Here is a 15,899-nt window from a genome sequence, read left to right as displayed (position 1 = left end):
GAAAAGGAACAGTAATAGGAGGGGAATTCAGAAGCAATACGAAACGCAAACCCAGGATTTTCATCAATCAGTCAGCAGCCAAACAAGGAATGTACCACCTGGGAGCAGAGAGTTTCCTTGTTCACTCACGTTTCTGCTCTAACCACAGCCTGTTAGCACAGCGAACTGGAGTACAGGAGTTCAAACAACAGAAAAGGGAGAAAAATCCTCAGCTCTGCCCCACGACTACAATATAGCTTTTTAAAAAACCACTTGCCTTCACACACCTTTGAATGAAAACATATACATTTACCAGCTTAGTATGAGCAGTCTAAAAGGAGGCTCGCTTCTGTCAGAGATGGACCACAGAATGTCTAAAGTACCTAATTCCAAGTATTTATTAAGCACCTAGCTTCAAGGGCTGTCCCAGGAGAATAAGAATAATTTCTTACATTTGAGTAGAGCTTGACCAGTAATTACTCTGCTGCATCTAGAAGGCTTGGCGAGACTGTTTAAAACACAGATCCCTAGAGCCCATCCTGAGATTCTATCACTACATCCGGGAAAGAGCCTGGGAATCTATATTTGTATCAGGGTCCCGGATGATCCCAGAGGAGAATTTGGAAACCCAATGCTGTATGTCCAAGAGCAAACCTTCTTGTACGTCATCTAATTTAGAACATGTACCAGGTGTCAGAGTACTCAGGTTGGTGAAAATTGAAACAAAAACAAACACTGCCAGCTCAGTAAATGAAACAGTGGCCATTCATTGTTCATGCAGGCACTGAGCCAGGCAAGGTGCATCTAAGGAGTATTCATTAAGCACCAAACGCCATGCTCGGCAAAGGGACTACAGATTTGAACTAGATTTGGAACTTTTTCTCAAATGATTCTTAGTCTATGAAGGAGGAAAGAGAAGAAAATCTAACCATGATACCAATTTGGTTTTATACGTGTTTCGACACATCTCGTGACCAATACCTACATGAAATTATGGGAGCATAAAAAACGCTCTCAATTAGAATGGTGAGGGGACAGACAAATGGGAGGACCTGATGCACGAAGGGATTATAAATTTCGAATCAAAGCTAGATGAAGCAGGTGGGGAAAGACATTTTCAGAAGGCAGAGCTAACAGCATGTGTGTAAAAGTGACCCAGGGCCACCCAGAGCTCCACCATCACTATCATGCAAGAGGCATGCACTCTCCTAAAATCTGGAGAGAACACAGTGGAGAGACTAACAGTGGGCTGAAACATCTCTGTATAATCCATATCTGGCAAAATACTAAACCTTCAAGTGCTGAAGGTTTTTACCTGGGGAACATTCTCGAGTCTTTAATGGCAAAATGATAAGAAGCCACTAAAAATACTTTAATAACAACATCCAGTTATAGGAAGGAACTCAGAAAATGTGAAAATGTGGAAGCCAAACTTGGAAGAGGTCACGTAAGAAATGGATAGTCAGAGTGTCAGTGCGTGCAAAGTGGTTAAGGGGAAGCAGGTCACTAGGAATCTCTTTAGTCTTAGCTGCCATTTTTGTGATCCAAAAGAAGTAGAAGGCAGGTAAGATATTTAGAAAGATGGGTAAGTTAGTCACAACAAAACTAATGGAAATTTAGAGAAAAAAAATAGTAGGGAGGCATGGGGTAGTACCTAGAGGGTACTACAGACGCATCCACTGTTGATTTCTTTAAAAACTGAGTGATATGAACCTTCTGTGACCTTGCAGGAATCCCATGAATGGAAAGACATCTTAACAGTGAGAACAGACATTAAGAGAGAAAGGGCAGAGGGAAGGATGGGATGTTTGGTGTTCCAACATAGGTCTAAAATAAAGGAGAGAATACCTATCAGGATAGACTAACTGCCATTACAAATAGCCACAACATTTTTTGGGTGGCTTAACTCATTAAGACTTATTTCTCCCTCACATCACAATGCAATGCAGACAGTCACTGAGGAACCCACACTTCCCTCCATCTAGTGGTGCCTCTATCTTTCAGAGCCTGGAGTTCTACCATGAATCCTCTACATGTGGCCAAATGGGGAAAGAAAGTGCAGAGAAAGTCGTGTTCATGGTTTCAGCTTCTGGAGCCAATGCTGTCAGTGGCTTACTAAACTTCTACCCACATCCCATTGGCCAGACTCCATCACATGGTACCTACCTAAGGGCACATTGTGGGGGGACGTGTCATTCAGCTGTGTGCCCAGAAGGAAGGGAAATGGGGTTGGTGGAGCCACTGCACTGCCTCTGCCCCAGATGGGTACAGAGTGTTCTTTAGAAGATATCAGGATGAGTATGCTGACTGCCTAACGCAGTCAAGGACAGGGAAAGGGACGGTTCCCAAAAGGTTAAATGCTAAACTAGGGCACACAATACAATAGGCAGCTGTACTGAACAATACTTGTGTATGTCTGAAATATATTTTGCTTAAAATTGTTGCACTGAAGAGCTGTAGGTTCATATAATAAAACAACAAAATAGAAAATCATAAAGACATTATAACTGAGAGTAATCTAGATTCATTCATTCATTTGTTCTGTACGGATTTAGCAAATATGTATTGAGTGCATACCATATGCCAGTCACTGTGCTTGTAGTACAAAGATAAAATGAGCAAAATAGACATGATTCCTGACCTCGTTCATCTTACAACCTAGAGGGAATACAGACAACAAAATATGTAACTTCAAGGGAATGGGATTATTTACCCCGTCTCTGATTTTGTTGCAACCACAATAACAAATGACAACTCTCTTAAGTTTACACATGCAAAGAGGAGCAGACGTTTTTAATCTCCCAAGAGGTCACAATCTTCTGAGTCACATAAACTTCCCTGCTCACTAAAGGAACGTTTTCTTCCGGAAATTTCTGTAGGTTTTTGAGGTGTGAAAGAAAGAAAGAAACAAACATGGGCATACAGTTAAAAGCAGAAAAAACATTTTTAGCAAAGTAATGAAATAAAGCAGATGGAGAGGATGAACACTCCTTCTGAACCCCTACCTAGAGGTCCGATTTTAAAGGATGACAGTTTGAGCCAAGGACCTGGTCAGTAAAATCTGGGAGAAAGTATTTCATACAGTGCTAAAGAAGGAATCAAGAGGAAAATAAGGAGGATGATACACCAGATGGCAGCAAAAGAAAAGGTAACACACGTATAATTGACTCCTTATCACTCCTCTGCTTACCACTGTCCATATATATTCCTCAAACCATGAAGTATTCACTTAAAAACAATTCAAAATACTATGGGATACAGGATGTAATCAGCCCCAGGGCTCACACACGGAAATCTATACAGAGTTGCAGACTTTAAATTAGTCTCAGGATAGACAGAGCAATCACCACCTTAAGACAGAAGCAGTGCCACACTCTGGCCAGGGACAGCCTTGGACACTTCATCTAGGGTTAACTTTTGCCTGGGGCAAAGGAGAGGCAGAACTGGACAGTCATCATAACAAGTAGGACATGGGACCCTCTCCTCTCTCCCCTCTTCCGACAACAACAACAACAATAATAATACGTAGCATTGACTGAAAGCTTACTCTGTGCCAAGCATACTTGCCTGCATGAACTCACGACAACACAATGAGATAGATACTATTTACCCACAACTTACATATGAAGAAACTGACTCCTGGAAAAGTTAAGTAACTTACTCAAAGTTATCCACAGCCAAACTACTGAAGTAGAATTCAAACTACAGTAGTTGGCTTCTTGAGTCTGCTCTTTTGACGACTGTCTTCAGCCTCTGGTGACACTGTATTTCCTCAGTGTGAAAGAAGGCAGGATGGGGTAAGAAATAATAGACAAAACGATTAGCAAACAATATTTTGTAATGCAAATAAAAATTGGGTTTTCTAATGTAGATATCTGATTGGCCTATTTCTTACTTTGTTATCCTTCTAATTGCCAAAATGTCAAAAAGAGTAGATGCATTTTCCTTAGTTTACTTTTAGTTCTTTCTTCCCCATGCCTCAGAGACTTAATGTGTTCTCTGCCTTCTGTTTCAAGGGGACCATGGGGCTGGCGGGGAGAGGGGATTCTCAGGGCATTTATTTTCCCTGGTGATTACTAAAGCAGTAAGCCTTTTATCCTGGCAGGGGGAGGGTTTGGAAAGGAGATTCAAAATATTGCATATTGATATTTCAAACTTTTGGCACTGTATCTCAAAGCCCTGACAACATTTTATGTTAATTATCCTTTGGAATGAAGGGAAGTTAAGCAAAGAAGAGCAGCCTGCTTACTCTGTAGTCTGGAGCAGGGCAGAATAGGACAGGTAGGAGAGAACACAGCATCCCATGCAAATATGTTGTAAATGTTTGTGCACAGGATTTATCTTGGGATGGACAGAGGATAAAAAAATTATTCAGTGTCAAGCCCTGAGCTACTCCCACTGAGCTCCTCTCAGACACCAGTAATGAACTCTTCAGATACTCCTCGCAGAGATCCCTGAAGTCCAGTTTATAACCAGGCCAATAACTCACTTTTGATCTCTGAAGCCACTTGTTCGATTCTCTGGACTTCAGGGCCAAAATGAGTTGTTTATTATTTATAGCAAGTATAAAAAAGGTCATCACAAGCTGTGGTCAGTTCCAAGGATGGCAACTGGTATTCTCATAACTTGCACGTGGGCAATGGCAAAACTTTTTAAAAGATTTATGCACATCAAATATATACAGATGGTCATTTTAAAGCCACTTTTTCCATCAATACTTATTAACCATCTAATCTGATAAATCACTGTATTTGGAGGCTGTGGGGTATACAGAGGCCTTCAGAAAGCAAACATGAACTGGAGACTCTGCAATTTGAGAATACTTAAGCAGAATCATCTATAAAAAAATTTTTTTATAATATGTAACAGTCCTCATGTAACCTGGGGCCGATCAGCTAACTTCTCTGGAACACCAGTTTTCTTACCTTATGCAACACGATTTTATTCATTCAACCAACAGCAGAGTCAGGTTAAAGACTGGTCCTGAAATCCCATAGAGCCTGGATAGATTGCTGGCGCTGGTATTTGGGCCTCAGTTTCTCGTTTGTTGCAGTGGGGATGTTAGTGAATCCCCTACAGAGGCAGGGAGATTAAGTCATTTACTTAAACACCAAGACGTAGTGCCTAGCAACTTGTAAGTGGTCAATACTTGTTGACTGTTTTCATTTTCATTACTGCTGATGGAACCCATTCTGTTAAAAAGTACTGTTAAAAAGGTCCAGAATACAAAATTATGTAGAACACAAGTCAATCCCGAAGGCATTCACTTTTTAAAGAGGAAGAAAGTCAACAGAGATGTGTAATAAAATGGGATGAGAGCACTAAGAGTTTGTACCAGCTGCCAAGGGGGCACAAAGAGGAAGCACCCAGTTTTCCCTGGGTTAAGAGAGTAGGCTCCACCGAGAAGCTGCTGGAGCCCAGCCTTGAAAGTAGAACTAGATGTCTAAGAACTCTTCAGGACTTAACGTTATAAGCTTTTTAAACTGTCGATCTAAAATTTCACATGTGTGAAAGTCATCTTTCAGCATCCCATATCCAGAGCACATTCATTAACTTTCCAACCAGGAATGCCATCATTAATTACTGCTGGACACCCTTCTCCCACGAAACCAAACAAAAATCCCTTAGCAATCCCTTAGCAATGGCAGTTCTGGGGGTTGGGAAGCAAGATTATGTCCCACTGTCGACATTGGTGATGCGCCCCCTTCACAGACAGACTTGGAGGCCAAACTCAGGCCCAGTCAGGGAGGGGGGTGGTCAAGGCTCCGCCTTTTCATTCGTGTTTGACACCGCGCTCCTTTTAAACCAGGCGCCAGTGCTGGGTCAGCAGCTCCACACAGGTCAAAGGAGATGAACCGAACACCGCAGGCACAATTTCAAAGGGATCGGTGGCCGTCAGGAAAAAGTCTGTGCGCCGAGGACCAGCCCAGGGGCCCTCAGGAACCCAGGCTCAGGGGTCCTCAGCAGGGTCCCCGGGTGCCCGCCTCTGACAACGTCGTTCCCCGCCCCGGGCCGCGCAAAAGGCTCGGGGTGCACTGGGGATTTTTCTCCACCCTCAGACTCAGCTTCGTCGCTTGAGTCTGTTCTCCCGGAACACAGAACGCAGGCTGACGGCGCGCCCAGTCTCGATCGGTAGGCGAAGCTGCTGGATGGAAGCCGGCCGAGCCGCCGTACGGAAGCGCCCCGCCCCTCGCGCGCTCCCGGCCGGCGCTCGCACCTAGCCCCGGGGGCGGCGCGCGCTCCGGTGTACGGGGGCAGGGCGGGGCGGGAAGGGGCGTGGCGTGGCAGGGCGCACGCTGGAGACCCGCCCCTGCTCCCCTCCCCCTCCGGCAGAGATTGACGAGCACTGGGCATCGGCCCCAACCAATGAGCGCGTCCGGGGGCGGGCCCTGGAGCCAGCTGCTTTGGCTACTTAGAGTCGTCGGCTGGGCTGTAGGAAACCAGAACGGAGTCGGGACTGCCCAGGTGGAGTAGGCGCCCCAGCCAACGTGGACCGGCAGGCGCACGGGCATCGCGGCGGGGACCGCACCGCACGGATCCGCGCGGGGCAGAGCCGAGCCACAGCCCCACGCGCCGCCCAGGACACGCTCGTCACCACCACCTCCGCAGCACCCATGGGGACCAGGAGACTTTAAAGGAGTTTGGGGTTTCGGGAGCAGGGAAATCACGGGTACGAAGAGGCAGCTTTCTTTGCCTTGGAAACGTGTTTTCTTCGTCCGATTGTTTGGACCCTGTGCCGGGTAGGAGGGAGAGGGGACTTCTGGCTGAAAGTGGGCCTCGCCACACAACCCGCACCCACACCGGCACACACACACCGCACTGGCTTCCCCCATCCTCCCCTTGCCTCTTTGTTAGGTTATTTTAGACAGAGCAGCCTCGCCCTGGCGCAGCCAGATTGGCTCTGCTGGGGAGAAGGCGAGAGAACTAAGGGGCAGAGTGCACCTGCCTGTGTGGGCAAGTGTGCCCGGGTGCGTGGGTGTACGTGCACTGGCGAGCGTGCCAGCGTGGGGTTGGAATAGTGTACGAAGGTGGGGGTCTGAGTGTGTCGTCGCGAAGGTTTGTCATTGTACGTGACATCAGCACACCGGTGTACCAGCCTGTCAGTGTCTGGACTCCAAGTGTGCAAAATTGTGCTGGTGTCAAGTGGGTGCCCGTGAACGTGTCCGATGGTCATTGCGCGAGGCGCTCTCGGGGAGGAGCACGGACCTAGGGTAAAACTGAGAGGTGGGCTGGGGAGGGGGGCGGCTGAAAATGTGAGCGCAGCGCGCTCCAAGCTCTGGAGCCCGAGGCGCTCCCCCTTTCCTCCAATCCACCCCTCCGTCCCTTCCTGGGTGTCCCGACTCCCACGCTGCCACACCCCGCGCTGTCCTTCCCACTGGGACCCCGCACGCCCTCCCGCGCTCCAGCCTCTTCTCTTGTGGGCGTTGGGCCGGGTTCCGGTACAAGGTCCGAGGCTGCGTGGCGGCGTCCGCTCTCGCCCGCCGGACTGCTGGCTCCCGTGCCGGTCCTGGCCCCGGGGAGGCGGTTGACTCCAGTACAGGCGCGCGGGCGGCCAGGTCCCGGGGGCACGGCTCGTCCTGGGGAGGGCAGCGCGACTCTGATCGTGTCTCTGCGTCTCCTCTGTGCTTCCGCAGATCCCCGCTTCTGGCCCCGGCCTCGCCGCGTCATTGATGGGCAACCAACTGGACCGCATCACCCACCTTAGCTACAGCGAGTTGCCCACCGGGGACCCGTCGGGGATCGAGAAGGACGAGCTGCGGGTCGGGGTTGCCTACTTCTTCTCGGATGAGGAGGAGGACCTGGACGAACGAGGCCAGCCCGACAAGTTTGGCGTGAAGGCCTCCCCGGGCCGCGCTCCCTGCCCGGAGAGCCCTAGCCGTCGCCGCCACCACCACCTGCTGCACCAGCTGGTCCTCAACGAAACTCAGTTCTCCGCCTTTCGGGGCCAGGAATGCATCTTTTCCAAAATGAGCGGCGGCCCTCAGGGCGCCGACCTGAGCGTCTACGCGGTCACGGCGCTGCCCGCGCTCTGCGAGCCCGGCGACCTGCTGGAGCTGCTGTGCCTGCAGCCCGCGCCAGAGCCGCCCGCGCCCGCCCCGCACTGGGCCGTCTACGTGGGCGGCGGGCAGATCATCCACCTGCACCAAGGCGAGATCCGCCAGGACAGCCTGTACGAGGCGGGCGCGGCCAACGTGGGCCGGGTGGTGAATAGCTGGTACCGCTACCGCCCGCTGGTGGCCGAGCTGGTGGTGCAGAACGCCTGCGGCCACCTGGGCCTCAAGAGCGAGGAGATCTGCTGGACGAACTCGGAGAGCTTCGCCGCTTGGTGCCGCTTCGGCAAGCGGGAGTTCAAGGCGGGAGGGGAGGTGCCGGCCGGCACGCAGACCCCGCAGCAGCAGTACTATCTCAAGGTGCACCTGGGTGAGAACAAGGTGCACACGGCCAGGTTTCACAGCCTGGAAGACCTCATCCGCGAGAAGCGCCGCATCGACGCCAGCGGCCGCCTGCGTGTGCTCCAGGAGCTCGCCGACCTTGTGGACGACAAGGAGTAGCCTGGGGGAAGCCGCCCGCCCCTCCAGCCTCCCCGCGCCCCGCTCCCTCCCCCGCACGCGGGCTCCCAGGCCGGCGATTCAGCACCCCCCGACCCTCTTGAGTGGCCACCCGCAGCGGCCAGCGCCCGGGCTGCAGCCTCGCATCTTTCTGGCAAGTGGCAGGTAGTCCCAGGAACTGGCCCCGGGACTGAAGGGGCCGCGCCCGCCCGGCTGAGATCCCCAGTGGTGATGATGGTGTTGGGAGACCCAGCGTGCGCTTGCCCCTTGAGTTGTAAGTGGGGAGAGGAGAACGGGCCGAGGGAAGCAGGGACAAGACCTCCCCCCAAGAGTCACTGGTCTAGTGACTAACACCCGACCTACTAGAAAGGGACCATCACCGCCCCAAACGTGCACACACAGACCGGTGGGAGGTGAGAATGGATCCTTTCAGGGCACAGCTCAGCTCTAGTATGGATGTGTCCCCAGACTGCAGGATTTCCAAGAAATCGAGCCTGTCCCTCATGCACTTGTGAATAATTCCACGAGGGAGCAAGCACTTCGGGACTCCGGGTTATCCCGAGGCTGCCCGGGACTTTTTCAGCTCTCCAGTCCCTGGTCTCCTGACATTGTATCCCAGGCTCCGGGCTAAGCAAGACAGTGTTTGTTTTGCTTCCCGTTCTTTCCACCTAGGGAAGCGAACGCCACTCCCCACCGGCATTTGCCTGTGAGTCTCCCTTGCTGGCAGAATGGATGCCTTCCCGGTCCCCGGAGGATAATGGCGCAGCGAATTTGATGAGGAGAGCCGGCCCCGCCCCCCTGGACAAGAGAAGGCTCACCAGGTGTCCGCGAACTTGAATCTGTGTAAAGGGCGCTTGTTCTCAACCCTAGATGGCTCCCTCCTTGGGCTGCGTTTCAAAAATAACCACAGTTTTAAAGGGGTTGGAGAAGACGGAGGGGAAAGACATGGCAACATTCCAGAAACCAGCATTATTACAGCACCATAGCCAGTGTATTTAGTTTGGCTTTTCCTAACACAGAAATCTCAGAAGGTGGGGAAGTGGAAATAAAGTCTTAAAATCGAGAAAGCAGTTGTCCAAATATGTCAACAAAGCCTATCGTGTTGATGTTTTTTTATTGACCATTTTAGCAACATGCTAATAAAATTTCAAATTGAAATTTTTATTTTCATGGCTTTAATCCATGATAGTTTAAATACTGGGGGCCATTAAGAGTGGATTTAGCTAAGAGCTTAGCTAACATTGCCTTTTCACTCTATTTTTCTCAAACCTTATGAGAATTCTGTTTTTGAATATTGTAGTTAATTTTTTGGCTTTAACGGCAGCCCTAGTAATGGTGGAGTTGTTAATCCATGTGTATATTGTGCTGAATCTCCATCAGTTAAGGGGTTTACTGCTTCGGTGGAAATTGCTAGCAGGTTCCATGATGTTAATTTCTCGATGTTGTATACCACTACCATTCCACATTTGCATTTCTATTTTTCTTCCTCTCTCCCTGATCTTCTTAAAAAACGAATGTAGAATTGGTGGCTTTTTCCCCCTTCTCTTTAGCCAGTCCCACAATTCATTCCTGAAAACCGGAAAGAACTTCTAGGATCAGGTCGATCGTACGGTTTTCAAAAAATTAAGGCTGTTTGAAACCCCTTCCTTGGGTAAGGACTTACCAACTTCTCTCCTGTGCTGCAGCCCCAGCCTGATTAACTGTTACTTGATTCAGTGTGTGTCAGACACACCTCCAGCATCTACGTCCCGTCCCTTCCAGGGGAATTTGTCAAATAATGGTGTTTAGCTAATTGTTGCAAGCAGTCGCCTACTGACAGTTGTGGTTTAGTTGGACAGCAAATATTATGGCCAAAGCCAGTTCCTTGGCATTTCAAAAACAATGCAATAAAAACTAGTCGAGGTTAGCTGCGACTGGAAATGCCTTTCTTTTGTTTGTTTTCATGGTAAAATGATTCATCTCTGTTTTGTTTTTTGGTTTTCAGCCTGGATTCATTCCCTGATCTTGACTCAAAAGGTCAGCTCAATGAACTATGAACTAGAGTATTTTTCTTAAGCCTATTGAGTGATTTATTTTTAAAAAAATGTTTAAATGCCTATGCTTTTCTTTCCGCACAGCAAAGCAAACAGCAAAACTTTTGTAATAACGAACTTAACATTTGCATGTATGGAGAACTGGAAATCATTTATTTCCCTAACTTATTCCCCTTTCAAATAACAGATGTCGGATCCTAAACCGAAATTCTTTATTGTATCTACACAGCCCACATTCTTTACTGTGTCCTCCTACTGTATCTTGGCTCTCTGCTGTATTAAATACCATCCTAAGCATTTGTTCGAACAGGACTCCTTCTTGACATTTTGTCTTCTACCTGTCACTCAGAGGGTGGGACTTTAGCGAAAGAAATGAACGGTCTCTCACACCTGAGATTTATTTCCTCTGATGGTACATAATCTGATTTTGCTCTTACTAAGAGGGTCACTATAACAGAGGCTTAGCTTGATACTTGCTGAGACTAGATTAGCAATAAAAATAAGAGTTTGGCAGCCAAAGTAGCACTCGTGACTATATTGGTCTATTAAGGATTGGGTTGATGATGATACTTCTACAAATTCACGATAGAAAAACACTAGTTACAAAGGGAACTTGAAAGGTCTGTATATTCCTTATATTACTCCTGAAATTTTTGTTATCTGTTGGTCAATGTTAATAATAACCAGTGGCAGAATAATTCTAATTGTAGTACAGCATGAAGAGGCTATTATCAAGATATTGTCTAATAGTTTTATGCTGGAAAACGTGTCTATTTTTAGGACGTTCTCAAGGGGAATGACAGCGAGAAGGTGGAAGGTCTCTGGGAAGATGGTACCAGTAGACTTGAGTTTTATTATGAGCAGATACAATATCTCTGGATGTTATCAGAGGTATAGAAACTAAGCCAAAAGCCTCCTGACGTTTTAATAGAAGTCAGGGATTTAGTCTGGGTTTTCGTTATCCTCAAGAGAACAGCGCTTCATAGTGACTTTCATGGTGTTGAGTGTGGCCTAGCTAGTGGTGGGTCCCGTCAGTGATGTGGTGCAGAAGAAAACTATCCGTAGACCCCCATCCTTTCTCACTTTCAGAAGGTGATTCTGAAAAGCAAACTACTAAAAAAAGATGAATATTTTTACTTCAGGGACTGCTTTGCTACACATTTGGTAATTAAGGGGAAAAAAAAGGAGGTAGAATGGGGAGAAGGGAGGTTAGGCTTACTTTAAACAAAACCAGTCCTGAAACACTGTTATTCTCAAAGTATATAAAAAAAAAATTCTGTAGAAGTTACATGTATTGCATTTCTTTTTTAAAAAATTAAAAGTATATTAATGAGCCAAATAGATATAAAGTTCCTCATTTAAATGCCTGTCATGACTGTATTTTATTAAATGAAGCAGTACCATCAAGTCACTGAAAGTTATAAAACACTTGTGCCAGATTAGAACATCAAACGCAGACGCAGCTGTAAGTTCAGTGACGTCACCTGATTTTACTAGACTTTCAGAATTTTGATGTTTATCTTCCTCTTTGTGTCATGTTTCTGTGGTGAATACTTTTGTTTGAATTTGTTTTTTCCAGAAAAGCATGCTATTGGTGTTTACAAAAGAATTACCTGAGTAATCCGTTTATCCTAACCGTTTTCAAACATTACCTTATTGATTATGTTGGGTGTGTGCTTTCAACACCCCTAAGAATTCAGTGTCTTTGGCATCTAATAAATGGAGCAGGGTCAAATTTCAGTGAAATTAATACTAACTGTACAAACATAACAGAGCTACCTGATTTACTTTTATCTACATGTCTATTTTTAAATCATTCTGCTTTCTCATTTTTAGACAAATGAAGAGAATCTAGTTAGGTGGGCCTTTCAGAGATGATTTGCCACGTGCATAAAGGGTCTGCAAGTGAAAAACACAGGCTTCCAGATTTCTGGAAACATTAAGAACTGTGTTTAGAAAATGGTTGTCTGAGATCCAACTCGATATTTTTGCTGACAATTACTAGCTATTAGCAGAATATATATATGTGTGTGTATGTGTGTCTATATACACACACATTTATAATCCTTATACATGTATATGTATACATACATATAATAATTTACACAGGTCATATATGCAAATGTGCATGTGTACACACATATATAAATACATTTCTACCTATAGCTAATAATTGTGATTTCATTCAGAGATATAGATATATGTACACACATACATGCAAACTATTTAAAAATAAAATGGAGAGTGACTTGAGATCTACAAAAACAGGAGGAAACATTCGAGGGTGCAAAATAGCTAATGAGTAACTGGGACACCAAGGCAGCTCTGCCTAAAACGAAGCATAAACAAAAAGAAGAAAATGTGGGAGTTGCAGTTAGTTTTAGTCTCACTTTTAGAAGACTACGTTCCTTGTTTCTCTAAAATCGACAAAAGATTCAAAGGAAAGCTGTATAGATTATAAAGTAATTGCAAAAGAAGACACAAGATGAAGTGGAGAGGTTATGAGATGATAAAATAAGCTAATAAGCTTTTCAACAGGGGATACCTGTTCTCCATTCGAACTGAAGACAGAAAGCTAAGATCTTATTTTCCAACCATTTCATAATTTATAAAATCTCTGATTTCATAACTCATAGGTTGTATGTTTACCTCATTTGAACTTGCAATATAAGAGATTTAAGCATTTGAATACGTTAGGGAAAAGGAAAAATAGTCTCCTCTGCCCTTACTGGAGGTGAGTTTTGTGATTATTGCATTCATTGGCAGCACCCAGATGAACAGTTCCCCATACTGTGGGCTTGGCACATAGCAGTTGCTCAATAAATATAAGACTGTGGCATTTCTCTACTTTACCTGGTTTTCAGTGATACTTGATCACTAGGAAGACCAGAAATCCCACCACCTGGCTTGTCTGTAAGGGAAACTTAAATTTCTTTCACAGAAATTGGAGGGGTTTCCCACCTCGGAAGGCTCACAGAAATATAATTTATGAAGCTTAAGGCTGGTTTCAGTTAAAGGGTATTCTGCATGCTCTGTTTTCTTCTAGGGAAAACAAAAACAAAAACAAAAAAATGACTATCAAAGAATCCAAAGAGAAAATGTTCTCTTATCATTTGCTTGGAAAGGGGAAAGCGAAATAATAATTCTGACAAAAACTTCCACAACTTCATCTCTCATTTACCTCAAGGAGAGATTTTTCTCGCATGAAATCACAAGATCATTCCTTCAGAAGGAAGCTTATTATTGAAGCTCTTGCTAAAAATCTTCTTCAGATGTGCAGGGGGGAACCTACTAAATTGTTACCTTAACTCTCTGGGAAAAATTAGATTTGATGGAATTTGGTCATGGGTAATTTTTCTAAATAAACATTACTCATATATTAACATTTCCAAATAATTGCTATGCCCATTGGCTTTTATAATCCAATTATTTTTTTAATGTGAACGAGTTCTGAGCTTAATTTGGTTCAAAGGGGAGAGGCTTGTAAAATATTAGGTGTGGATAGAGCCAATGACTTAAATTTTAAGCATAAAATAAATGCTTCAGAAGTTAACTTCAGCTATAATACATTCAGTGTTCCAAAAAATAGGAAAGATCATATAAGATCTCACTGCTCGTATGCTTCCTAAGGAAATTCTTGCCATCAATCTGTGAAATAGACATTAATGTTCTACTCAGGCCACAATGGTAAACTTGAGGGCTTCTTTATTAGAAATATACTGATATTTGCTTTAACAAAGAAGTTATTCTAAAATTCAGTCACTTTTCCCTCCAGCAGTCCCACAAGACGCCAGCTCTTTGCTCAGTGCCAAGCCCATTGTTTTCAGGTATCAGATTCTCCTGGGGAATGAGCAGATCTGGCAGTGATTTTGTAAAGCATCTCCCAACTTCTAATAGTGCTTCTCAGCACAAGTGTTTGCCCAGGGTCTGAGCCAGAGAGAGGCTAACTAAGGTCAAGGATAGGGCTGCCCCATTTTGCAAATAAAAATGCAGGCCACTCGATTACTTCTGAATTTCAGATAAAAAGGGAATAATCATTTTAGTATAAGTATGTTCCATGTACTATTTGGGACTTACTTAGAGTAAAACTGATGTGTTTATCTGAAATTCAAACAAAACTTCCTGTCCAATATATTACCTGGCAGCCCTACTCAGGGAAGGCCTCACCATCTCTAAGAAGACAGAGGCCTCTGCATTTTTAGAGCTGACAAACAAAGGACACATCTCCTACCCACATCATGGAAGTCTTATCAGATTGCTCACGTGTCTTTATGGCCAGATTCAGGTCCAGGAACGAGCATATAGTCCAAGAAAAGCCTCAGAAGAAGAGTTCACAGGCTCCCTAGTCATTGAGAGAGTTGGCTGTGCGTATGTGTAGGTGGGGATGGGGGAGTGTTTCCTGTGTCTCTATTCTTATACCCTTTGGATTATATTTATAGGACATGCCACCCTTTATCTTGGGGGGTATGATGAATACTTGCCCGTACAACCAAAAATACTCTACGCCACTGTTTCTTTTGTTTGTTTGGTTTTTTTTTTTTTTTTTTTTTTTTTTGCGGTATGCGGGCCTCTCGCTGCTGTGGCCTCTCCCGTTGCAGAGCACAGGCTCCGGATGTGCAGGCTCAGCGGCCATGGCCCACGGGCCCAGCCGCTCCGCGGCATGTGGGATCCTCCCGGACCGGGGCACGAACCCGTGTCCCCTGCATCGGCAGGCAGACTCCCAACCACTGTGCCACCAGGGAAGCCCTACGCCACTGTTTTTAATCCCACCTGCTACTTATCCCAATCTGGGTCCTCACCTCGCACCTGGCTATTTCACAGCTTCCTCACCTGTCTCTCTCCCCCTGGCTTCTCTATCCAAACACCTGCAGCCATAGCGCTCTTTCTCAATACAGGCCCATTGCTCACAAGATAAAGGCCAAGGTCCCAGGGGGCAGCAGTCAGGGTGCTCCATGGTCTGACCCCTATGGACACCCAGCTGCATTTCTCTCGACTCAGAGGGTTTTACAGAACATAGAGTGTTCATTCATCCTTTCATGACTTTCTACATTGTTCCCCTTTACCTAATGGCCATTCTTGATTCCTGAATGGAAAACCCTTATTCAACCACCCTTCCTGGCCTATCTCTAAACTACCCCTAGCATGGTTTTAGTAATTTCCTTCTGTGTGTTCCCACTGAATTTGCTTACAGCTCCCCCAGACTTGCCTCGACTATAAATATTGTTTACACCTGTCTCTCCCTGCGCTGAGCTCTGTTAGAAAAGGCCCTGGGACTTACTTATTCTTGCAGCTGCAAAGTCAAGCTCTTGTGTTAGGCGCTCAGTTAGAGTCTGTTGGA

At 46.0% G+C, this 15,899-nt stretch overlaps 2 protein-coding genes across 6 annotated transcripts in view; one reads left to right on the top strand and one right to left on the bottom strand.

Moving 5' to 3' along the window:
• Window positions 1–15,899, bottom strand: part of LOC137205451 (uncharacterized) — a 231,920-nt gene that overhangs the window by 73,459 nt on the left and 142,562 nt on the right. The window contains exon 1 of one of the 3 annotated variants that reach the window (XR_010934148.1): window positions 3,641–4,340. The exons of 1 other annotated variant lie outside the window; for it this stretch is intronic. Coding sequence is in view for 1 of the 2 variants with exons in the window: in XM_067703671.1 (XP_067559772.1) it covers window positions 5,940–6,812 (873 nt within the window). In the remaining variant the exon portion in view is untranslated. Of the gene's footprint in view, window positions 1–3,640; window positions 4,341–4,904; window positions 6,846–15,899 lie in introns of those variants that run through there. One more of the 3 variants, XM_067703671.1, reaches the window with a different exon arrangement.
• LRATD1 (LRAT domain containing 1) lies at window positions 6,515–8,669 on the top strand. Of its 3 annotated transcripts, none has more exons than XM_067703669.1 (2): window positions 6,515–6,649; window positions 7,614–8,669. In XM_067703669.1, exon 2 carries the CDS (start codon window positions 7,650–7,652, stop codon window positions 8,529–8,531), a length of 882 nt encoding a protein of 293 aa, XP_067559770.1. In that variant the 5' UTR covers window positions 6,515–6,649; window positions 7,614–7,649; the 3' UTR covers window positions 8,532–8,669. The 3 variants fall into 3 exon arrangements, with proteins under 3 accessions (XP_067559770.1, XP_067559771.1, XP_067559769.1); XM_067703670.1 differs by having other exon boundaries at window positions 6,580–6,719; XM_067703668.1 differs by lacking the exon at window positions 6,515–6,649 and adding an exon at window positions 6,982–7,190.

Source organism: Pseudorca crassidens, chromosome 14 (genome assembly GCF_039906515.1).
Source record: "Pseudorca crassidens isolate mPseCra1 chromosome 14, mPseCra1.hap1, whole genome shotgun sequence".
NCBI classification, from domain to species: Eukaryota; Metazoa; Chordata; class Mammalia; order Artiodactyla; family Delphinidae; genus Pseudorca; species Pseudorca crassidens.
Note: the sequence above shows the minus strand (reverse complement) of the source record. Positions and strands in the feature narration are given on the sequence as shown.